The 26,940-nt window shown below is 29.2% G+C and overlaps 1 protein-coding gene across 15 annotated transcripts in view; it reads left to right on the top strand.

Annotated features, from left to right (window-relative positions):
• Positions 1–24,095, top strand: part of LOC129951746 (septin-7) — a 191,103-nt gene extending 167,008 nt beyond the window's left edge. For 8 of the 15 annotated variants that reach the window (XM_056064069.1, XM_056064056.1, XM_056064057.1 and 5 more), the window contains 4 exons: positions 730–895; positions 3,657–3,790; positions 12,495–12,685; positions 18,554–18,618. In XM_056064069.1, the coding sequence (XP_055920044.1) occupies positions 730–895; positions 3,657–3,790; positions 12,495–12,685; positions 18,554–18,603 (541 nt within the window). In that variant the 3' untranslated portion in view covers positions 18,604–18,618. The other 7 variants (XR_008782220.1, XR_008782221.1, XM_056064060.1 and 4 more) reach the window with 7 other exon arrangements.
• Positions 24,096–26,940: the final 2,845 nt, after the last annotated feature.

Here is a 26,940-nt window from a genome sequence, read left to right as displayed (position 1 = left end):
TTTTCTGTTAAAATTTAAAGTCATCACTTTAAAACTTCTTACATTGCTGATTCTACTATAAATACATTTTGTAAGTACCTACTTGTTGTCTCTTAAAATTTCAAATTAAACAACTCGACAAAGCAGCCACGCCCTTTTTTGAAGGCACGTTGTACAGATTTTTCTTCCTTAAAGCTGTCGAATACAATATTGCTTTCGAGCGTTTTTTAAAGTCATTGATAGATTTATCAGCTCTTTCGAACTTCATATATCTTCATTTAATCGTTATTTTTAAATAGTTTTCCATCAATATTATTTTTTCTAAGACTTGTAGTTAATCATAACTTAAAAAAATTTGGCCTTTAGGAGCATGTTTTTTTTCTACCTAAAAAAATGTTACTATAAAAAGTTGATTGAAAACTTTCTTCGTACTGAAATTTACCCTTTTCTAAAAACGTAATTTTATCCTTTAAAAAATCCATTATCAAAGAAAATTAATTCTGTTTGTTTTTTTATTTATATTTTATTTTAAGTTTTTTATTTATATTTTGCAAAAACTTAACAAAGAAAAACATGAAGGCCTCTGTAAGCCTTCTTTTTGTGTGTGGAATTATTTTGATTTTGATTTACCTGCCTACACATTTTGGTTTGAATATTTTTCTTAAAACTTTCCCCAAAATTTATTTTACAATTGTTTGTTTGTTTTTTTAATTAAATTATTTTGAACCAAAACATAAAAACAATTTTCAGGAATCCCCTTGCTCAAATGGAAGAAGAAAAACGTGAACATGATTTGAAAATGAAAAAAATGGAAGCCGAAATGGAACAAGTCTTTGAAATGAAGGTGAAAGAAAAGAAACAAAAACTTAAAGATTCTGAACTTGAATTAACAAGGCGACACGAGGAGCGTAAAAAGGTAAGAGATTTTATATTTTTTTGTGTGACAATATTTAATTATTATTTAAATAGTTTTTTGACATTTATATAACGATATAGATTTTTCTAATAAAGATTAGATAGAACATCAATCGTGAATCAATTTAGAAATTCAAAAGTTTGGTTCCTAGAACTTCATATCATTAAATTCAATTCATAAAAATATTGAACAAGCGTTGAAGAGTAATTCTGATACAATAGCTTTTATTTCAATCCATAATTTATAAATGAAGTGTGTTCATTACTGTCAGGAAAAGATGCCTCAGGAAGAAAAATATTTCAGTGATTACCGAATTTTGGATAACCCTAGAAGGGAAACATTCCTCCTGCCTTACTTCTATATAAAAAAGCAAAATATATCTTTTTGTACTTAAGCGGCCCATAGGCACCTCACTTGTGTGCACACCGATGTGACAGCCGGTGTGGTGTTCCGCCACGCACGACACACAAAATCGTACACGCAGAATAAGTAATTTTTAATTGCCATTTTACTGAAACAACTTGCGACGCACCTCACTCAACAACGATTTAGATACAACGGAATGGTATATACTTTTGATGTTATTCTCATGTGTGTGGCACTGAAAATCTGCTCCACCCCGCACACAGCACATATTTCTGCTCACCTACGTAGTGCCTATGGGCCGCTATAATTCTAAGCATAAATATATTTTTCTAAGTACCTACTTCTTGCCTTTTAAATTAAACAGTTGACATGACTTTTAGGTTCAAAATTATAATGCTCTTTATGTTTGGTTTACTAACAGGCTCTGTACTTGGTCCACTTCTGTTAAAAAAGGGAGTAAAAAATGTATATTAATATCTTAATTGAGAACTTCTAAGTTGATTTTACTCAAATTTCGTTTAAAGTTGAGCGTCATCGGTTGGAAAATATTTGTATGGAAGAGCATTTTAGAAAAATCCTTACAAATAGTCGGACCTTTGTTTGCTTTTGGTCCAAAATGGACCATGGATTTGTAGGGCATTTTTTTAAAGAAAAAACTCTATATATTCCCTAAAAACACATAACGTTCAATTTTGGAAAAAAATTGTTTTTTCTCAAACGATTCCCTGTGAAGCTTTTAAAAAAAGATAATATTGTAAAATTCATAGTGACAAGTAGCGCTTTGAGTGCATTTTGGGTGGAGAAGTTATTAAAAACAGTAACAGATGGCGCTTTGCTGAGATTTGTTTCACAAATAGTTTTGCGTTGATTAAGACTGTTTAACAATTCGACAAGTTCCTTTTTACAGGATCAAATTTAAAGGAGATACAGTTCTTAATTTCACGAATTGCTATCATTCCAACTGATCTTCTGATTAAAGCGATTCCAGTTTCCCTTTGAACAAGTTTTGGCAAGTCCAATCGTTGGAAGTCTGTGGGAATAATTGGCCGTTTTTCTAGTGTTCTTTGCTTCTTTTTTGCCCTGGAAAACAAATCGAAAAACGTTGTTTATAATTCCGCTCCATACTTTTTACACTTCCATACCATCATAACTTCCTTACTTACTTAAACTGGCGCTACGGTCCTGTATGAACAAGGGCATCACCCAACAAAATTTTCCATCTACCTCGGTCCGTAGCTAGATGTCTCCAGTTAGGTGAGGTCACTTTGCACTTGTGGGCGCCACCAGATCCGCGGTCTTTTTCTACTGCGCGGTTATTGGACTCTTATGCGCCTAAGTCTACGTCACTGTACAGCCCGTACAGCTCGTCGTTCCATCTTCTCCTCCACTCCGATTCGATCCATACGGGACCGTAGATCACACGAAGAACTTTTCCCTCGAAACGACCGAAGGTGCTTCTAACTGCTTTTGTCATAGTCCATGTTTCTTTAACGTATATCAGGACGGGGATGATAAGGGCATTATATAGCGACGGCCTTACTACTCAATTTCTTTCTTATCCTAAAGAAACAGCTTTTAGCAAAAGTAATTCTTCGTTTTATCTCAGTGCTGGTGTTGTTCTCTGAGTTCATAGCGAAGCCTTAGTAGACAAAGTCCTTAACTACCTCTAAGTTAAGTCTGTCGATGGTGACGTTTTGACCGAGACGTGCATCGGTGTTGTAGGTCTTTTCTCGTACTTTGTTTTACAAATAGAGAACTTTATTAATATTTACAATATAAAGCACAGACCCAGACTTTCCTCTCAAGTTCAGAGCTCCCAAGCTATTGGTTGTTACACTTTATAATTCAGTTCCATTGAGCTAGAAAACCACAATCGATATGCAAAACTCCAACGATAAAAAATGTAGGTTTGTGTGCTAACTTATTGCTATAGTCCCTTTGGCTACTTGACGTCAATCTTAGAACTCCACACCTTAAAGTTCAAAACTTAAAAAAACGAATGATAGACGAATGATAGTGCTAATTATTTGACCGCTTTTCGTAGTCAAAAATTGTAACCTAAGATTTAGCATCAAAAATTAAGTTGAAAACTTCAAAGTTATTGAAAATTTCTGAAACCAATCAAATACAACAAAAAAGAACAAATGGGAGATTTTAGTACTATTTTTGTGCTCTATAATTTTAAGAACTTATACCCTTACTACCCAAAAACCTGTGGTGCTTCATATCAGGCTATGAAAACTATCGCTAGAATTCCAATTGCCTGTAGTAGTGAGACATTTATTTTCGGCTAGAAATGGTAAAAACAAACATTTAAATATAATTTTGAATATAAAGTTAAAATAAGTGATTTTTGAAATTAAATTAAAACTTTTTTTGAAATTTTTCCAAACAGGCCCTCGAAATACAGATACGTGAATTGGAAGAACGTCGAAGAGGATTTGATCAGGAGAAGAAAGATTGGGAAGAGTCAAACCACATTACACTAGACGAACTCAGACGACGAAGCTTAGAAGCGAATAGTAAAGAGTGAGTACATTGAAAACAAAAAAAAAACAAATACGCCATAAAACGCGTTTTTATTTTTCAAATATTTATTTTTCGTTACTTTCTTAACTTCTAATTCTTATTTTTGTCGCTTGATAATATTTATATTTATTAAATTTTGTTTTTAATTTGTTTATTATTTTCTTTTCCATCTTCATTTTCATTATTTTTTGTGTTGGATAACTTCATTTTTGTTTCATTCAAAAAAAAACTTTAAATCTATATTTTTATTAACTTTTCTTGCCTTTAATCTTTCTTTATATGTTTATATATATATTTGTTTTCCTTATCAATTTATATGTAAATAACTACAACAACAAAAATAATTCGTTTTTTTTCAAATTTAAAACTCTAAATTTTTTAAGAAATAACAAAACACGCAAACATAAATAAGACTTAAATTTATGTATATTTTTGTTTTTCTTATACATAATTTGCAAGAACAATTATTTTTTGAAATAATATTTTTTTTAATTTTGAATACTTACTAAAAAAAAAAGTTTTACAAAAATTAAAAGAAAAAACAAAACTATGACACTACAAACTGGGATATAATATGCATTTTTTCCAAAATCATTTATCATATTTTTCTTCTCTTCTTCTTCAATTTATATAATTTTTGTTTTCGACTTTATTTTTAATTTGTTTAAATAAAATTACCTACATGTCTGCATTCGAATGAGTGTGTTTTTATTTGACGATTTTTCAGAGAGAATTTTTTTTTTTGAACTGAAAGAATTATGTATATGCGTGTGTAATATTAATAAAAACAAAACAAAAATGGTTGACAAAATTAGTAATTTATTTAAAATAATCTTGGGCAGTTTTTGAAAAAAAACTGTAGATAATCTTGTATTGAAATCTAAATCTACACTACGTATGCTATTGGAAAAGAAACTTTAATAAAATAAAAGTAGTTTGTTTGATTTATATGTTTATTTATATTTAATTTCTTATGTAATTATTTTCTTTGCGATAATATATAATTATTTTTTTTATTTGTATTTTTCCTTGTTTTTTGTAAAGAGATTTATTTGGAATATTTATTTTTTGTTCGAATTAATTAATTAAAATCTCTATAATTCCCCTTTTATAAATATTGTGCTCGAAAGTTGCTTAGTCTTACAAACTTAGAGATCAGCTAAATGATATATCACTCCTTTTCACGTATAATTCAAATTTAGAAAATAGAAAGAAATAAGTATTTTATTATATATTGTTTATCATTCTGGTTTTAAGTAATTTTGTTTATTTTAGTTTTCATTTGTTGGACTTTTAAATATGTATTTATATTTATTTTATTTATTTTTCGTATCTAAAATCTTAGATTCAAAGAAAATGCTCACAATGTTTAAGTCATTGTATACTGCACTAAGGGTGTGTTTTTTTTTTTAATTTATTTGTTAGAACCCTTAAAAAAAATAAGTTAAAGCAGTTGTGTTGCAACATAAGCCCTTATTACGAAAAGCGAATCGAACGTTCGACTGAAAACGAACCTTTTTGAAATCACTCATTTCGTGAATACCATTTTAATATTCACTTCAAAACCCCACTTTTTTTTATAAAAAGCGGTGTTAACCCATTTAATGGTCTAAATTCAACCATCTTAATTTTGCTCTATATTGGATTTCTCAAACGTTCCCTTCAAGTCGAACGTTCGATTCGCTTCTCGTAATAAGACTCATTGTTATATTTTTAATGGACTTACACAGCTGTTCAAAATAATAGGTAAATACGCAACATTCATAGTAATAAAACAAAAATAAACCTTTTTGGGTCTGACTGCGAAGAAATGTAAATCATCCTTAACATAAGGAGTTTAACTTCCAAAAAACTGTCAATTTAAATTAAAACGTATTTCACGTTAAAGTTGAAGATAAATGAGTCGCATTAAGACATTTCTTAAATAGATTTTGGGATTTCTAGAAAACGAGTTTCAATTGTTACCTAAATTGAGGTGATTTTGTAAAAGAAATCTGACGATTATCACATATTTTTGTCACTCGTCAGGAAAAATTGGTAACATTTGCTACCATTAAATAAATCCCCAAAAAATAGGCCCCCCCTAAAATGAATATGATAAACCCGCAAATTCGTGAATTTTTTTTTCACGGGTTTTAATTATTTTTTTCACACTTTAAACTGGGTTTATTTTAGGTAGAATTAGGTCTTCAAATACAGTAAAAAAAAAGACGTTTCGCAGTTATTAAACTTACAGCTCTATTCTGCTATTCACGTGGATCGTATATTCGATTCACCCATTCGATTCCCTTTCACACTGCCTTTGCATTCTGCTATTCATCGGGTGAACTACATTATACAGCTGTTCATGTAAAACTCTTGGGAATGTTGGATAAAATGTTTTGATTCATACAAAAATTAAGTTTAATCAATCCACCTAAACTGAATAATTTGTGTAATTTTTCGAAATGGGCAGTATTGGATTTTTCATTCCAATTGTAAGCAGAGGAAGCAGAGAATCTCCAAACAGAAAGCTTCGGAGAAATGTTAAAAAGTGTCTTCCTTCCCCTAAAAATGTTAATATTCTTTTATTTTTAAAACAAATATTCTAAATTTAGCAATAAATTAGTGTTCACTTGCATTTTGCTTACAAAAATTAACCAACCAGACATCAAATGAAAAATCCGTTGCATTTTATATGCGGATCTGAATTGTATAGAATGAATGTTTTCACGTGAATAGAAGAATACCGCGCAGTATTACCGACGTTACCGACATACACAGATTCACTTCGAACGAATAGCAGAATAATGATAAGTGAAAATTCAAGTAAAAACTGTTATTTCACTCATCTTTCATTAGTGTGAAATAATATTTCTATTGATGGTTAGGAAGCCAGTTTATAGCGTTCATTGGTTTTTATCATTGAATATTTTGTTTCGAGATTTAAGAGCGATCAAGAAAACTAAATATCATATGTTTGGTGTAAGAATAAATCTGATGAATTGTTTATTTTGTTCGTTTTTTTTTTTAAATTGAATATTTAATGCAAAACTCTTCTAATAATTCATTTTTAATTTTTCAACGATAAAACTGTTTTCAATGAGCATTTGATTGTAAATTTAACATTTTGGAACATATTCATTCCACTTTAAGCGTGCTATTTTCTTTGTGTTTCCACCTGTCAGTTGAACTTTTAATGATCAATTTCAACCTCAAATGCTTGATTTCAATCAGGAAATTTGTGTCCAATAAAATTTTCAATGAAACTTTAAAGCTTTGGTTGGTTATCCAATCGGTCAAAAAGATTTTAAAGATTAGTCAAACGATTAAAATCAATGCTATAATTGGCACCTAACATAACATTGGTTTTAATTAAATCATCATTTACTGAACCGCAAAACATTGAAATATAGAAACTGCTTGGATACTCTAGGATTTGAAGTACGAGTAGGTGAAGATAATATGCAGACGTTTGCGTCTAAGTATTGTTTCATTTGCATTAAACGAATTTTTACTTTTGAGCTTTGAAGGACCAATTCTATCATTGGTTTACATCGTTAAAAACCAGTCATTTAAATTGTTAGATTGGGCTCGTTTATAGCTATCATTAAAAACTTCTGTCATTGAAAACAAAATTCCTGATTCAAGTCCACCAACAAATTTGTACTGACATAAATATTTCATCAGAATTCTGTGAAATTGGAACAGAAATAAATGGAACGATTTGTTTAACTTTTCAACATAAAATTATCAGCTGTTGGAAAATGATTGTCCGTAAAATAGAAAATAATTTTCTAGCAAAAAAAAAAGCCCAAAACTTTTCTTTTTTCAAACAAATTTTGTATGTGATTTCCGATCGCTCAGTATATAATTTTCATTTCTAATCAAAGAATCATGTCTATAACTGCCCCCTAAATACATACTTTGTATACACCCAAACTGTTCCGCAGTAAAATAAGTCCACAATTTTGAAGTGTATTTCATTTTTATTTCTGGAACTATTTCCTGCAGCCTTTTCACTTCAGTAAAACTTGGAATAACTTTAAAACTTTACTTGAAATTTTAGGAAAAATATCGCTCGGTATTTAAATTTTGGTCTTTGTAAGTAAAATAAATAACATGGAGTCACACTTTATAATAATTATTGAACCGTTTATTTTGAAAATACAATAGGTATTTTTATTGGAATATATTATTTTTAGTGCTCTAAGCGCGCAATAAAATGTTATTGGAATGCCAAGCCTAACGACAAGATTCGGTATCTTAAATCATTTTTTCATTTCGATCGATATATCGGTCATAACTTAAGTAGTGCTTGTTTTTAATTCATCGTGAGTTTGGGGATTGTTCCAAAATAGCCAAGAAAAATTCGAAAAGTGTCAAATTGCATGGTTTTGGTTTCTATTTGATGATGCCATAATTTTTGCGCCGTTTTGTTGAAACCACAACTTTCATCGCCAGACAAAAAAAAAACATATTAGTCATTCGACTATATCGTTTCGAATTTACCATAACTGTTAACACTAACCTTTTTTTAAGAGACCACACCATTGCGAAAACCGCGCAATATTCCTCCATGGTTTGACTCTTGCCTAAAAAACTTAAAAAATAAAAAAAGACCTGGATTAAATATAATAAAAAAAAGCTGATAATGACTTGGAGATATACAATGAGCTAAAAAATATATTTATTGACTATTCAGATATTCTTTATAATGACTTTATTTTTTTTACTGGACAAAAAAAAAACAACCCAAAAAACTTTTGGAGCTATGTAAATAGCAAGAGAAATACTGACGGGTATCCAAACTGCATGTCTTTCAACAACGAACTTAGCCATGAATCTGAAAAAATTTCAAATATGTTTGCAAATTTTTTCAAACATCCTTTCGAACTAGCGAACTCATGTCAAAGGCCTGAGTCATTGGCCCTCTCACAACATTTCCCTCGTCAGTCATTGGATCTCTGAAGATGAAATCGTTCGCAAAGCTTCAGAACTTGTTATAGCCCTGGTTCAGATGGTTTACCTTCTTATATTTTGAAAAAATGCGCATCCTTCTTATCCTATCCTCTTTATATTTTTTGTAATGAACCTTTCAAATCTTTAATTTTTCTTCAAATTTGGAAGAGTTTCTACATAACACCGATACATAAAAAGGGTAGTAAAAATGAAATACAAAATGATCGACCCTTTGCAAAACTGTCCGTGATCCCTAAGTTATTTGAGTCCGTTATTTATAAAGTCATATCGTTTAATTGTAAGTATGCAATTTTTGACAGTCAACATGGTTTTGTTCAAAAAAAGTCAACAGTTTCATTTCAGTATTTTTGTTTAGATTCGTTTGAAAAACGGAAACAAATTGACTGTGTCTTCACAGACTTCAGTAAAGCCTTTGATAAATTGTGCATAATACATTAACTTCCAAACTTAAATCCCAAGGCTTTAAAGATAGATTTGTTAGTTGAGTTTCGTCGTATTTATATAATAGATCATACAGCGTAGTTTTTAGGAATAAGCGGTCATCATATTTCTATACCAACTCTGGCGTAACACAAGGTAGCCACTTAGGACCTTTACTGTTTATTTTGTACGTTAACGACGTACCTTCTGTTATGAAACACTCATCTGTTTTAATTTACGCTGATGACATTCAAATTTTCAAACGTATTGACTCACTTGACGACTGTTTACTCCTACAAAATGATCTAAATAGTTTCCGCAAATGGTACTTTATAAATATGCTTTTACTAAACATAGTAAATCAATGTGTTTCTTATTTGACTAAACTTTCTGACCTAGGTATTATTCTTGACTCAAAATTAACTTTTAAGGTCCGTAAAGCTGGAAACACCACAATCGAATTTCGAAATTCTAATGATGGGGTGATTTAGGGCTCTTTTTGTGCTAATTAGTGCTCTAATCCCGACTTGGTTCAAAAATCCCTTCCCACTCAAACTTGTGGTGTTCCCAGCTGGACGTCAAGCTGGAAACACCACACCTTCAGGTTCATAATTTCAAAAAACTGATGGTGAGGGAATTTTGGGCTCCTAAGTTAGCGAAACTCCAAATTAGTATCCCCAGCCCCACCCTTTACCCCCTAAAATGAGTCGCAAAGTTAAAGTGTTTGGAGACTTTTTAAACCAAACAAAATTTTAGAAAACTAATGATGGGGTCATTAAGTGCTATTTTTGGGCTCCTTACTTCGCGGAACTCCAAATTGTTTTTTTAAGCCCATATCCCCAAACGTCTTAAGGCTTAAACTTTTGGAGACTTTCTCAGCCGAACACAATTTTCAAATTTTAATGATGGGGTAATTTAGGGCTCTTTTTGTGCTTCTTTAGTGCTCCTATCCCGAGTTGGTTCGAAAATCCCTTCGTCCTAAAAATTAATTCAAAAAGTTCAAACATTTTTTTATTGCATTACCATGACGAAATTTGAATAATTTTTAAATTTGAAACTTAAAATTAAATTTCTGTGGGGAAATTCTATACCCGACGTTTTGAAAAAATACAAAATAATACCATTCCATTAAAGATAAGATAATTTGCAAACAAAAATACCAGTTTCGTGTTTTTATTCCCACTGGTTTGGGTTTTACAGGGGAAAAATCAATGTGTGATGAAGTCACTCCCAGCAAACTGAACTCCACAGGCTTAACTCATTTATATTTAGGTACTCTTATTTTATTTTGGAGATTTGTATATCAACCAATTATATTTCAACAAAGCCTTTGAACCAATCAGATCAAGAACTTCTTTTTTGAAATCAAAGTAACCTTCATCGGAATTCAAAATTTATCTAATCAAATTTGCAAATTGCTTAAAGCATTGTAAATCTATAAGAATAAATGTAATATTAGTCTTAGTTCTAACGTTGGTTTGTTTAACGAATTCAATAAATCAAAAAACATTGGTTTCTTCAAAGAAATAAATATCAATGACACCTTACGACCGTATCAAATGTGACTTTTCTGATCACCATATTCAACAATCTTTTTGTCTACATAACCATCGAGTGAGAGTGGGAAATTTTCCTAAGTTATTTAGTGACTTGGACAGGTGTCGAAAGCCAGGTTTACCATCTTAAAACCTCTAAGTGTTTGGCCCTGTATACATTTACAATTATATATGTATATAACAATGGTACAATTTATTTTTCTCTTAGGTATAGTAAAGTATTGTTTTTTAATATAATTTTATTTTTCATTTTCTTAGAATATTCCAATCTTTTTTTTCCGAGAAACCGATACGTTTAGGTAACTAGATGCCTCAAAGGTAAAGGCTCTTTACTTCTTGAGTCAACTTAAGTGATTGTAGCCTTTTTTTTATATATTCTGTCCAGAAACAGTTTTTCTTTTTTTACCCTCGTTGATATATCTTTTAAAACAAAAAAGTTATGACATTTTGTAAAACAGATGAAGTTTAATTTGTAGAGGTTTGCAGAAGGTAAAACAACTTAAGTAGAGGGTGATTCGTCTTATATATCAGTTTATTTTAGTATTCAGATAATAAGCAGGAATGATTTTAATAAAATATCTTTAGTTTTAGTTTTTATGTTCGATATTAATTTAAAAAAAAAATAGCTTATGTCAACTTAAAATATTTTACCACAAACATTTGTCTGCATTTACATTTCTAATATTGATTTAAGATGATATGCTATTTATATTTGGTAAATAAAAAAAGAATACAAATAAAAACACAATAACGATGAAATTTACCTAAAACACGTTAGGATGATATTAATGAATGAAAAGCTGTGATAGTTGTTTTGAGAGGAACATTTAAGTCGAAAAAGCATTAATAAATGCATAAATAGATTCTTCAAAATTTGATCTTACTATTTAAATAATGTTATTTATAAACTCAAATTTACTGAAAACTTTATCTTCATATGCTTCTTAATATTTTTAACAAATATTGCAAGTTAAAAATCCGTTTCTCGTGCTTAATTCTGATCGTAGAGATTTTGAACTTAATTTCGTTATTAGTATATTATAGTCTTTGTAATAGTTAAATATTTTCAACAATAGTATTTTTAAATCGGTCAACATTGTAGAAAATTAGAATGTGTCTTACTTCTACGGCCTATTTCCTGATAGAGCATTCAAATCATTGTAGATTTTTATTTTTAGATCTTGGTTTATCAAGGATTGAAATTAGGGATATTGATATCTAATTATTCCTTAAACCGAATTTTAAGACTAGAATTTTGTCACCAAAAAAAAATTGATCGTTGATAGCTTATTAGGGTCATTAATACTAGAAAATTACTTATTAAACATACTTTCGGTAAAAGAAGACTACTAAATTTGCATACATAGTTTAAACTTTGCAAATAGTTTTTATAATTAGTCTCTTTTATGGTCAATACGTCATATGCGTAACTTATTTCCATTAAAGTACGTTCTTTGTTTACAATAAACAACCTTATTTTATTGCAAAAAAAGTATCGTTTCAAAATAAAAATTAGTTTCTCTTGATTTCATAATAGTTATCTCAAATTCGAAACCATTAGTAAATTATAATTATTATAAATCGATCATCTGCAACTTTCGTGCGCAATAATAAATTATTTATTAACAAAAAAAAAGAAAATAGTTAAAATCACAAAGAAAGATTAAGAATATAATGCTTAGCAAAAAAACAAAAAAAAACATTAAAAACACAAACAAAAAGAAATGAAAGAAACCAAAACAAAAAATACCCCCGACATTTTCCAGGACTGCATCAATGACATCAAGAGGTTCGGATGATCCGAAGAGTCGACGTGGTTTTGGATCATTATTGCGACGTCATACTAGTTTTGGAGCCCCTGATGCTCATCTACATCGGGGCGGTGGCGGTGGCGGTGGCAACACTCCAGCCATTCCACCCGCTGGAATCAACTCAACCAATTCATTACCACCAAATTGTAATAATGAAGAAAATAATGAAAATCATACTAAAAATTAAATTTAAACAAAAACAAAACTTAAAAAATTAAATTCGAACATTTTTCTATACCTACTTATCTATGCCTAAAAAACATATCAATTTAAAAATGAAAACATGTTTTATGCATTTATTTTAATTTTATTAACTATTTGATTTTTATTTTGATTTCTTTGATTTTTTTGTTTGTATAAGAAAACCTAACTATAATTTTAATTTTCTTAATTATTCTAAAACAAAATTGGTTGTGTATTAAGATTTATTTGTTTCTACTCAAAAATTTTGTAGTTATATTGTTAAGGTTATTTTTATGATTTTGTATTGGAGTTAAATTGTCCTTTCCTCTATTTTCCCATTTTTTTAAATTCTTTTCCTAATATCATTTTTTAAAATTGACAAATTCTGTTAAGGAAATTACTAATTTAAGTTACTTTTTTTTTCTTATTAAAAATTTGGACTTTGAATATTTTATGTTTTAACCTGGTTTAATATTATGTACGAAATTCTATATGGTTTTTAAATATTATATTGTATTTTGTTTTTATTATATCCCAGTATGTAATTCTTATTTCATTATACCACCAAATTTTACAACATTCACACATATTAATATTTTTAAATTTTGTATAAATTTGTCAGCAGTAAATTTTGTTTAAATGCTCATAATTATTATTAATATTATTATCATCATCACAACATCCCCCCACCCCCCACCAACCACAACAACACAAGCTCAGCTCAAATCACATTTTAGTTTTTTTTTTTCAAAAATACATTTTAGAATAAGGTTTTTTTTAATTTTTGATGTTTGTCTATTATTACTACAAAAATTCATTTATTTTCATCAAAATCATTATTATAACAAAAATTTAAATTAATTGTGCCATAACTTTAAAATATTAATAAAATAAAAAAGACAACATTTTCAACTCATTTTTAAGTTTTTATTTTTATAATTTTTATTTTATTTTTGTTTCGCATGGCTGATTTTTGAATTGTTGTTTAAAAAAAAAGTAAGACATTTCTTAAGTGAAAATGTAAATAAATAGTTTTTATCCTTTTTTAAGATACAAATATTTGAAGGTGTTTGATGATATTTATTTAGGCTTCTTGAACAAGTGACTTTTTATTTAATTTTTTTTTTTTTGAAAGTTTGTGTGAAGTGATTTTTAAATTTAAGACATTTTTATGGAAAGGGCAAATATGACTTCGTTGATTTTAGATATTTGTTGATACTTTGCATTGATGAATAATGTCTTATTAGTTCCTAGAATTATAATAAACTTGTCAATAATGTTTTGAGATTAATATTTTTTCGTTTCTCTTCGTATTGATTTATTGATGTACATTTTTTAAAATGTATTTTGTGATCCAAAGAAATTTAAAATTCTTAAATAATTGTTTTAATCTTTTGGAATTAAATCTATGGGTTCTTTTAAAATACTTTCGACTAAATATCGGAAATGTTACTTGTTTAAAACAGAAACCCTTTCGTGATCTGTTGCACCTGTCAAACATGGATAGGAGAGCCGTTTAAATGTTAAGAGTCCGTGTCTAAATGTATTTTTTATTCTTTCTTCAATTTCGACGATTTTTTTAAGGGCTCAAGCATGTGGAGTACCCGCGGCGTGATGGAACAGAAGGATTATCCTGGCAGAAGTCTTGGGTTCAATCCTTGCCTGTGCCATTTAAGGTTTTTTACGGGTACTGTTTCTTGCGAGGAATTGATAAATCCTCTAAAAGTAATCCTTGTCAAGGAAAGGGCTTTCTGAATATTCAGCTTAAAAATGTAGGTTGAAAATTGTAAGATACTAGGCCCTAGTTTTTAATGGGCCGTTTCGCCCCCTAATTTTAGTTTATAAAGCACGCGTAAAGGCACTTCACGTATCGTGTGGTCAATGCTTTTTTTGTATATTTTAAAACTTTGTTTTTTATCCCGATAATTTTGTTTTTATTTGGATGACGGTTTTTCGAAAACCAATATCAAATTTTGATTGCTTACAAGTTTTTCGACTTCTGTTTAATTTATTTCAGGTAATATTTTTTTGAACTTAGTTTTCGACTTAAAAGTAGCTCTGATCGACTTTTTTTTAAAGATTATAAGACGTTCTGAATTGGAATCTCGCTTTAAAATGTTTCCATTACATCAGGTTTTTGAAATATGTCCCTTTAAAAATGCTATAGACAACCAAAAAATCCATATTTAAGGTTAAATTTAATGACAACATATAGATACAGTTTAAATCATTTTAGTATCTCATTTGTTTTTATGTGATTTATCAGTATTTAATATTAGTTTGATACTTTTTTCAATATATTTCAAACATTTCGTATTAAAATCTTTAGACTACAAATAGTTCGTAATATGATTAAAAGTTGCTCTTAAGGTTTTGGATTTTTCTGCTTGAAACTGTTGTTAAGCATAATGGCTGAATCACAAACACGCTTCAGCTTCGTCTGCGTTACGGTGGGCGTGATTCAAGGTTGCTTTGAATGACATTTCTATTATTTCATCCCTCCAAAGATCAAATATTTTGTTTGTTGAAATTTTTTTACAGCTGTTGAGCTGTCAGAAAGCAAATGTTCAGATAATTGAACTAGAGCTTCCGTTTGGAGTCACATTACGTTCTTTTCCTTACGATTGTCAAACGAAACGTGGGGTCGAAACTCCATTGTGATAGCATGCATTGAATTCCTATGGCTGAACCTTTAAACGTCAGGCGAAGCTGAAGCTGAAGCGTGTTTGTGATTCAGCCATTATGCTTAACAACAGTTCAACGTTCTTTCAAGTTTAATGTATGGCAGATGAACCTTTCAACTAATGCAAATTTTTTGGAAAATAAGTAGAATACTACAGACTTTTAAACAGAATGTTGAAATAAGGGATTGTAGATTTGGAAAATCATCTCGAATTTTATTGAAAAAACTAGTTTACATAGCCTCAAAAAGCCTAATTCAAGGTTAATCTCAAAAACCTGACGCTTAGATAGATTGATTTTGAATTCGTATTCGAACTAAAGCTAAGTTTTTTTCAAAAACCTTAGGACATGTATGTTTTAATTGACACATTGACACAATATGCATACAACCATTCTGACGTTTTAATACTGTCAATTTTAATGTTTGCTGTCTGTCAAGACGTCAAATGTGAGCATTCCAATCCGAGATGACTGATGGATGGCATTTATAGGCTTAGGTTTTTATTGCATAGCTTTGTGTTATCGACAGATTGGGGTTTCCATTAAAAAAATATCGACTTTATTCGTTTTTTGTTCCTTTGGAAAACATAAATTGATTAATATTTAGTTGAAAATCGTATTTGCAACTTTTGATTGTATTAGAAAGATTTCATCGGTCAGTTTGTAATATAGTTTGTAATGGGTGCGATTTGTCGAATTGGAAACCTTACATTCATAGAATCAACATCCATGTTTTTTTAGAGTAAGGGTTGTGAGTTTATTTTAACGTCCGTTGGGGATTACTTTCTTATTGATGCATATCTCAAGAACCAGACTTCATATTAAATTTGCTTTACAGACAATAAATGCTATAAGAGCAAAAAGACCTTTCGAAAAATTGGAAAAGTGTTTTGTATCATTGGCTCAAAACATTTTATATTATACAAAAGTCGTACAAAATTATTTCCAGCTGAATATTAAAAATAAAAAATTGTTCCTTAATACTACGAAAAATGGTTTTTTTGACATTTGTAAAAAAACTTTAGGAAGAATTCAATCGACCTTTTTTCCAAATAAGAACCGCACAAAATTGGAAGAAATATATTCTCCACTCGAATATATTAAATATAAACAAAAAGACTGACTTCAAATTTTCTTCAATTGATACAAAAAACTTTAAAAAAATATAATTGACGGTATTTTCTACCAATAAAATAGAACTACCAAAAATGCTACTAAGTTGGTTCCAAATATTAAATTGTTAATATGACTGGAAACAACTTCAGCTTCGATTTATTTTTTCGAACTTCTTTAAATCACAATTTGGCTGGTTTACAATTTTTTAACGAGTCATCAATCAATGCAAAACTATCATAAGTGTGGGTGGGTACCCCGCCTCTTTTTTAATTAATGTTCAATAAAATATCGTGAGCTGTCTTACCATCTCATTTTTATAACAAATTCGTACATTTCCAGTTGGTTGTCCTAGACGTGGTTCTAAAGAGAAATAACTTTTTAATGGTTCCATTTCTAGGAATGACGTAGTTTTTACTTGTCAAATGTCAAAAGATGACATCTTCAAAAGTTACTGCTAGTCAAATATGGGTTTGTTCAAAATGAATCATCTTGTTGGTTTCAATTTTCAAGATTGGTCTTAGTTTTCTATGGTTGATGTCTCATCTGTCATCTTGCTTTAATAGAAGGGTTTAATACAGTAAAATATTGAATACAACTATAATAAAGGGATTTGAAACAGGTGCATATTTTTCACTTCTACACCATTCGTAACAGCATTAAAAAAAACCATTCAGCTTATTCGCAACTGTATTTACAACGTACTTTAAAATGGCTTTCAAGAGGCATCTACAATAAAAATAAATGGTGTCTTTTGTTGCTGCTGCACTTTGTACTTAAATATTTCACAATAAACCAAAAACATAAAAAGCATTTGTTGATTGGCTTGTGTTAAAAATTCCGTCACTGTTTTTGCTTAAGTCCATTTGAAAAACACAAATAAAAACTACTACAATTTTCAAAAAAAACAAAACTTTTATGTTCTAGTTCCGTATCAACGTGTTGTTTAACATAATGCAAATAAAAATCACTTCCTACGTTAAAAACCAAATGATTTATGGTTGGAAAGCAATGCTGTTGAAAAGACAAAGTGAAAAACCTTAAGGACAGTGTCTAAAACCCATCTACCATGACAAGTTAGTGGTGGTTTTTCTACGATAGCGAAAAAAAAACAAGGTGAATTGGAAACATTATATGACTTCTCTAATGTTGCACAAAATTTCTGTAATATAACATTTCTTTATGTTGTTAAGAGTATCTGCTTTAAATAAAACAACACCATTAATTACTAAATATTATTAATAAACTCCCAACAAAAAACTCACTATTTTTCTCTATATGAATGTGTTGTGTTTTTTTGAATTCAATGTTGTTTTTCTCATAATTTGAGATTTATAAATGTTGTCAATTCAATTTATCGACTTAAGTTGCTTCCGAAATGCTCTTAATTCTCAAAGCCTTTCATCGTAGTTCTCATTCATTGGATTCAATCATTTTTGTTTTTCGCTAAGTTAAAATGCATGTAACATTTTTAATGGTAGTTAGTTTATTCTCGTCATCTGTTTCCATCTGACAAAACTTATTTGCTCACTGAATCACGTAATGGGAAAATCTTGCTATAAAGACTAAAAATATGCATTTGCTAGTGAAACAGTATTAACGCTTAAAAATATAAATGATGGTTTTTGTAGAAATTGATCTATAGTGAATTTCACTTCAATCTTCGCGCGAAATGCACTCACGGTAGTTCCAATACTGTTCGTCAATATCCTTTCGAAATTTTTAGACGAAATCAACTGGAAGAAGAAAGGTAACACAGTTTTCTAAACTATCACTAGGCCAAAAGATGGTTATGAAAAGTTGCAAGTTACTGATAGTGAAACGAAATTTCAAAAAGTACAATTAAATCCATTTAACATTTCACTCCACATTTCCGTCATTTTGATTTTAAAGAAACCAGAAGAATTCCAATTCAATATTGATTTTGTTTTTTTTTCATTATAGTTTAAGTTTATTTTCATTAATAAATAATTTTATTTGGTAACGAATTTAATGAGTTAAAGTTACCTTAACCTAATTTAATATAGTTTTTTCAGTTTCGTCAACTATTGTATATCAACAAGGTTTATATTGGGTGGCCGATTAAATTCTATAGGATGAAAAATACAGGAAAGGTAAAAATCACATTCTTAAGTTGAATAAGTTTGTGGTGTTTTGAGCCTTTTGAAATTTGAGTTACATATATTTTTGATCTTGTGTGTGTTCTTTTTCAATTCAATAGAATAAATATTCTCGTTTACACGTTACATTTTTCAAGCTTGAAAAAAATCAAACAGAACTATTAGGTTTGCTCATTTGAACAATCTTGTTTAAACATAAAACGTAACGTGTAAATCTGCTTTTGAAACACTTGTGTGGTTTTACAATTTTCTCATTATTCAAGCTTCGTAGTGTGTTATTGTTGTTTAATTGAAGCTGAATTCAAATATTCCATTTCATGTAGTTTGTAGAAGTTATTCAGTTTCTGATTTTAAAAAATTCGATGAAACCAAATTTGAAGCCCTGAATTTTCTAGATTTGACTATAGGTCTTTGAATGTAAATACAAAAATAAGAGCTTTGTTTAGAGACATGTAATTGAATTGAAAATATTGTTATAGATTTTCGGTGTAAACATTTCATAGAATTAGCATTTGTTCAGTTTTTCAAGACCTGCAGGAAATTAAGGATTGCAATTTTCTCGTTATAAGGTTTTCGGTCTAACTTACTATGACCCTCAGGCTCAGTTTTTCAGTGTACGAGATCATCCTGGTATTATTTGTAGTTAACTTATTTCCGGCATTTTTTTGTAATGGTTGCAAAACGAAGTGTTATAAATCCTTTTCAATTTGATGCAGAAATATGTTAATACGGATGAAGTTCTAATATTTTCTTCGCTTAGTTGAAAAGTTTTCAAAATATTTTGTATTGCCATTGTGAAAATTGGGAACTTAAAATTGGTATTAAAACCTATTGGACTCTTGGAGTTTACTAATTCCGAACGAAGGAAACTTTCCAGCATGATTCACGTTATCATTGCTCATGTTAAAAAATAAGAAAAATTCTGAAGAAGAAAAATTTAGTTCACTAAATATTGAAAAGTTCTCTAGAATTTAATGAAATTTAAATTGCTCGTGTCCTACCCCCTCCTCCGCTACTGACAGGTTTACATTTTTTGTATAACGAAATACGGATTAAAATATAGATACAATTGGAGTTAGAAGTTAAGTGTAACTTCTACATCAGACTAATTAAGTCATTACAAAGGAAATAATGCGGATTTCAGTTTTTGAACATTATGTCATCAAAATGTTTCCCGTCGAGTTGTGAGCACTGTTCAAAACGCGCCACTCTCTGCAGTAAATGATTCAATTGCGCTGATTTCTCGACGAATGCTTTCTATTAGTTTAACTTGAGTTCGGGTACTGTTGCTGTAAATTCTCGTTTTGAGGTAGCCCCATACAAAAAAACCACTGGGGTTAATTCCCCAAATCGACTGATCATCAATCTTCTTGAAACAAATTAATCGAATCTCAAGCCGTGTGTGCGGTCGATGAAAACGATATATGAGCTTGCAGGTTCGGCAAACAGAAATCCGTAATTATGAGTCGGTACTTGTCACTATTGACATTTGTCGCTGGGACGAAGCATTCCCGAAAAAAAAGGTCTAATGATCCAAGGTCCATTCAATGGCTGCAGTTTTGTTTATTAACGTTGCCGTTTAAATAAAAATAAGCCTTGTTGCTTCAAAAAATGCTGTTCATGCTCCAACATCGTCTCACAAAAATGTTTGCGTGCAACAAAATCATTTTCTTTGAGTTTTTGAACGATTGGAATGTATGAAACTTTATGTATATTTTTTTTTAAATTTCCTGCTCTTTTCCGTATGGAATGTTGTGCATTTTCACGTAAACTCTCGTCAACCACTTCAATGTTTTTGGAAGTCCTTGAGTATCGACTGGGCCCTAGCCGTTTAGTATTCATAGCCACTCCCCCGCCCCCTTCACCGTTTATTACTATTTTTAAGTAATCGTATTTATTTGGTACACCAACAGTGGCAACGACATGCTCGAGGTGGCCTTACTGGCTTAGTTGATAGAGCAAGAGACTCTCATTCTCAGGGTCACATTGGGCGCCATTTTAATAATTTAGAATACGAAAACAATTTTTCATGTAATTCAGTCTCCTAGCATTGTATTAAAAGCTTTGATCAAAACCTCAAACTTAAGGCTTCTTTCAAAACATAACACACATTTTCAACCTCATCATTAAAGGACATTCTAAAGTGCAAATTAGATATATGATAGTTAGTGTCCATATTAATGATAAATATGGAAAATAAAGAACTGGATGAATTTTATTTTTCAGTAACGACAATTTGTATTTCAACAAGGAAAGATTTTAAAAACAAAACAGTCTTAAATTTTTTCAACAAGAGAAACATAATCATTCAAATAATGATCTAAGTATTTTAAAATGTTTTTAATAAAAAAGGGTGACTTTTGGGTCTTACATAGATTTAGAATGAAATTTGTTTGAGTTTTTAGATTTTTGTTCTTTTGTTCCTTGAAAAAAGTCCATTATTATTAAAATACAATGCAGTATAGCGTTTTCCAATAGGAGGTTTTACTTTTTTTTATTAAAAAATGAGTATTTTTTAAGAGAAATAAATCGACGTTCATATCAGAAATCATTCAATGATCATATTTACGACTGAAAGTCTTCAATAACTTCATGAATTTTATCTCTAAGGTCATAATATTCAATTATAGAGCATGGATACAGACCTTAATTTCACGTGGTCCAAAAATTAAAAAAAACTCTAAAAATGTTAAATCTCGTTGTCCAGTTGTGATAACCTCTTCGAGGTGACTGTGACTGAAAAATGTTCACAATTTTGTTATGAATTTTAACAGTTATAATGAGTTGTTGAAACATTTAAGTTCTATTCTTAGTTGGCGTAGTTTCTACAGTCAAATATCAAAAGATGACACCTTCAAAAGTAAAAGATGTCCATATAAAGGACTATTTAAAATAAAACTTCTTACTAGAAAACCCATTTTTTAAATATATAACTTTTGTATTATTATTTTATAAAAAGATAGAAAATGAAATCGTGACAGAATCTGCTTGTTTTTCTTAACTTATTTTCAAAGTTAGTTTTTCAATTTGTTTGTGTGATAAAATGCCATAAGTTTAAATCTTTTCAGCTTTCACTTATATATTTTTGTTTGAAAGTGTTTGCAAAAAAAATTAGGTTTCTTAGGCTGTTGTTGTTGCTGAATTTTTGAATTATATCTGCAATAACCTTGAATATCTGATTAGATATTCGGCTTCCCTAAGTTGATTTGAAAATAAAAAAATAACCAATATTATATTTTTATTTTTTTTAAAATAACTTAACATTGATTTAATCAAACCAAACAAAAATAGCCTTCAAGCTTTAACCCATATTTCCCCGAATAAATCAAAAACCATATTTTCATATTCATAAACAAAAAGTTACTGTATATAAATTCACATAGTTTTTATATTTATCACTTGTTTTATTGGTGAGTGGGCTTTAAATCACAATGTTTTTTCTACAATAACATATAAAGGCGTCGCACAATTAATATCAACCAACAAAAATTTTAAAAAATAAAACACTAATCGGAAAAACAATTTAAAGAAAAAGATATATTTTTTCTAAATAAAATAAACATTTTCTTTGTTTTCAGTAGTGGATTGAATTCCACCTTTAAACGAAAAAAGTTTACCATCTCAACTCCACATAGTTTTAGTCTTCGTAAATCATATTTCTACTAAGATTTTATAGAAATCAAAACTAAATGTAGAACAAACAAAACATCGAACAAATCAAAAATCACTTCATATAGACAACACTCATATAATTCTTTTGCTGAAAAATCAAACTATATTGAACTTATCTACTCTTCAACTTCTTCAAATATTTAAATTTATTTTATTTTTTTTTTGTATTATTACATAATTATTTTTTGTGTTTTAAAAACAATTCTATATTTAAACATCACTCATTGTAAAATTCACATCTCCCATATTTAGAGACATGAAACAAAAAACAAAAAATCAAATCATAAGTAAAATATTAAAATAAACAAATTGAATTAAAAAACAAAAAATTAAAAATTCTAAAATACTTAGAAACAACAACAATTTCCATCAATTCCCTTTTTACAGAACCGTCGACGGCAAAGACAAAAAAGACAAGAAAAAGAAGAGTTTGTTCTAGAGGTCAATATCTTGAGTGGAGGAATACACTCATAGGAAATAATTAAAACAAAACAAAAATTTAAAAAATAAAAAAAAAAACATTTATATAAATATATATATATATACAAATAGTTATGTAAAAGTTTATATAATATACATTTTATTTATGATTCAAGGTATTTTTAAGTCGAACAAAACAAAAAAGTTTTACAAAAATCACAAAACAAAAGATGTGCAGAAAAAAACATAAAACAAAAAACAATCTATTTCACCATACTTCCACTTGTTCTTTTCCTTTATCCCTTTCTCTCCCATATACGAGTACAACACCTTAGTTTTTTACAATTTCTTCGAAAAACAAAAACAAAACAAAAATTACCACCAAAAACAATTTGAATATAAAAATTTAAAAACAAAAAACATACAAAAAAAAACAAAACAAATTTGTTACGAAATCTTTTTTGTTTCCATTAAAACAGTTTTTAAAAAAAATGCACTACTACTATTTAAAAAAAAGATAAAATAGAAACTTTTTTGAAAATAATAAACTAGCTTAGTTTTGACAGCAAAAAATTGAAAACTTGTGTTACTTACGTATAATATTGTTGAAAAAAATAAAAATAATAATAAACAAACGAATATTTAATAATACATACGAATTGTATCGTCGTGTTTCCTTTCTAATTAAAAAACATTTAAAAAACTTAAAAGTAACAACAAAATATATATATTATATATTATTTAAATAGTTATATATAAATTTAAAACAAAACAAAAAATCAGATATCATCAATAAGAGTTATATTAAAAAATATATATAATGAAAATATGTACTTTGTTTCAATAATTTCTTTTTTCTTTTCTTGTTTAAATTTGATTACCATTTGTTTGTAATTTTACTAAAAAATAATACAACAAAAATTTTAAGCATTTAAAAATATATATAAAAAAATAAAAAACAAAAACTTTAAATAATATTACACAATTTTTGTCTAGTATTATATTTAATAATTAAAACAAAAAACTATTATAATAATAATAATAAAAGGAAAAAAAGAAAAACGTGTTATAAATATTTAAATTTAAAATATAAACAAAACAAAAACAAAAATAAGCATGAAAAGTATATTATTCAAAAGATGCAGCGGCAGCAACAAATATATGAAGAATAATTTGAGAATAAATTTAAAGAAGAAAACATAAATAACATAAAATTCAATTTTGAAAAAAAAAATAAATAATAAACTCGATGCTTTGTACAATTATTATTAAATTACAATTGCTATTATCATCTAAAATATATAATAACAATAATAATAATATAAAAAATAAAAATAAAAAATTGGTAACAAAAATTATTAAACAAGTTGTTGAATTTTGTTTTATTTTTTAAAGTACTTTGGAAAATTGTTGGAAATTCGAAATAAATGGAGACAATGGTGGGTATTTAAATCATGTATGTGTGTAAAAAAGATGTAAGTATGTTATAATGTGGATTTTATAAATAATTTTCGAACGCAAATAATCACTTTCAAGAAATCAAACAATGAAGAATTTCATAAATCGTACATGGAATCGAATTTTCAATATAAACTTCCATACTACAGTGGTCGGCATAACTATTTTGACAGAGTGAATATCTTGTTAATTTGTTGCTTAAAAGATTTTGTTGGCAAAACTGAAATAGGAATTGGATCTTAGGCAAAAAATGGATACTTTGATGGCGCAGATATTTTATTATAAATAGATTAATTAGTGAATAAAAATAAAAATCTCGTTTTATTATGGCATTATTATTTTCAAAGTTTTATTTTAACTTAAAAAAAAAATACAATTCGTAGAACTTAAAACAAAATTATTGATAAATAAGTAGAAAATGTAGCCTCTTTAGCATTTTGAAGTCGTCTTGGAACTGATTCTACAAGTTTCTGGAGCATTTCTTGAGGTATTTCTTCCCATTTTCTATGACATTTAAGGTGGCCAGTTGAGGGTTTCAAACCCAATGTCATTCAGAAACTTGGTGATCATTTTGCTTTTGTGGCAAGGGGCATTATCTTGTTGAGAAATGAAAGAGTTTCCAATGAGTTTATCGCCAGATGGAAATGCGTTCTCATTTAACACATCTAAATATTTGATTTGGCTCATAGAGCCATCGTTTGGGACTAGGTCCCCATGAACGCTTGCAGAAATCCATCCCCAAAACATTACTGATTCACCACCATAGGACATGTGCATTTCTTTCCGCATTCGCACAGATTTTTTATTTTTAGGTGATCCATGAAACTCAAAGGAACTTTCATCAGTCCATAAAACTTTGTTCCAGAAACTAAGAGGCTATTTACATATTCCCTTCCGAATTTCAATCTTTTTAATTTGTTCTTGGGAGTTATAAACGGTATCTTTCTTACGGTATACGTCCCAAAATTATATTCTTTGAGACGTCTGCGAATTGTTCTTTCACTAACGGAACTTTTTTGGGGGGTTTTATTCCAAGTTCCAAGCTTTTAGGGGCTAATGCAGGATTTTTGGTGAATTCTCTCAATCTGTACCTGTCTTTTAGAGTAGTTTTTCGTTTTCTACCCTTCCGTAGTAGATTTTGTACAGAACTCGTTTTTTGTGTTTGCTTATTTGGTAGTGTACGATTTGTATTAATAAATTCAGTTCTCTGCATATTTGTTTAATAGACATGCCGGAATTAAATCTTGCGACAATAGATGCTCTAACCTCAATACTTAATCCTGCCGATTTTACCATTTTTGCACAAATCGGAGCTTTAATGAATTCAACCTTTTGATATATGCTTTAAATTAGTAAACAAAAATTATTTTACCTTACCAAGCATACAAAAGAACATCCGTCAAAATAGTTTTGTCATTCAGAAAATAGCATTTTAAATACAAAAAGAGCAGCCTTGCAGCAGAACACCATCCAAATGACTGAGTTTGACCACTACGTGATTTATTATAACATAGTTATTAACTCGTTTAAGATTTGCTGTCTTCAAACTTACATCTGTTAAATAGTTATACCGACCACTGTATGTAAAGAAACTTGGTTTTTAAAAATGAACAAGCACAAATACACAACATATAATTGGAACTAGTGTATCCGCCGCAGATCTTTCTATCATTTCTCAAACCAATTTCAAGCAAACTCTAACTTAGTCTATAGTTATGCTGAACCTCACATCACTGATGATATATTGGGCACTAAGATATCTTTGCTTGAGATAGAAGCAGTTTTACGAAAAGCTAAAAATAATAAGGCACCAGGTGAAGATAGTGTACCTTACGAATTTTTTAAGAACTCATCTCAAAGTTTTAAGTTGCAACTTTTTGTGCTTTTTAACAATCTTACTAATGCGGAAGTTCCTTCCTCGTTCAAAAAATCTTCCCAATACATTAAAAAAGGTTCCCTAAATGACGTATCTAACTGCAGAAGTTTATCTTCCATGAATATTAAAGTTAAGGTATTTTGCGAGGTTCTTGTGGACGGTTTGGAAAAGTGGGTAAAAGAGAAAAATATACTATCAGACTTCCAGGCTGGATTTAGGAAAAATTATTTTACTGTTGACCAAATCTTTACTCTGTCATAGATAGTTAAAGCATTTGAGGCAAGAAATAAAAAGGTTGACTCATTGTTTATCGGCTTCTAAGCAACGTTTGATTTGGTAAATCGCAATGCTTTAATATACAAACTTTCGCAGACGGGTGTTTCAACCAGATTTTTACAAGTCATCAAGCTAACGTCTTGGATGGAACGCAATATTCTGAATGGGTTAGTAATGATTCTGATGTCAAACAAGGTTGTCCGCTTTGTGCACTTTTATTTTCACTATTCGTTAATGACATTGTTAACAACTTAACTGGAAGAATTAGAATAGCCGGAATCCGGATAGATGTGTTACTTTATGCTGACGACATGATCATATTATCGGAATCAAAAGAAAACCTCCAATTAATGATAAACCGACTAACTGCATACTGCCATAAATGGAGACTACAAATCAATACAGACAAATCAAAAATTGTTATCTTTTCGCGATCCAATCAGACTGAAGCTGAAAGTAATTGGAAGTACAACGCAAGAAGTTTGGAAGTGACAAACGAATAAAGCTATCTTGGAGTGAACCTCAACCCACGGCTGAATTTTAGAAGGCACCTTGATATAAACAAAAACATCATAAAGTCTAATAAACTTAACATGGAGAA

Source organism: Eupeodes corollae, chromosome 3, assembly GCF_945859685.1.
Source record: "Eupeodes corollae chromosome 3, idEupCoro1.1, whole genome shotgun sequence".
In the NCBI taxonomy this organism is placed as follows: Eukaryota; Metazoa; Arthropoda; class Insecta; order Diptera; family Syrphidae; genus Eupeodes; species Eupeodes corollae.
Note: the sequence above shows the minus strand (reverse complement) of the source record. Positions and strands in the feature narration are given on the sequence as shown.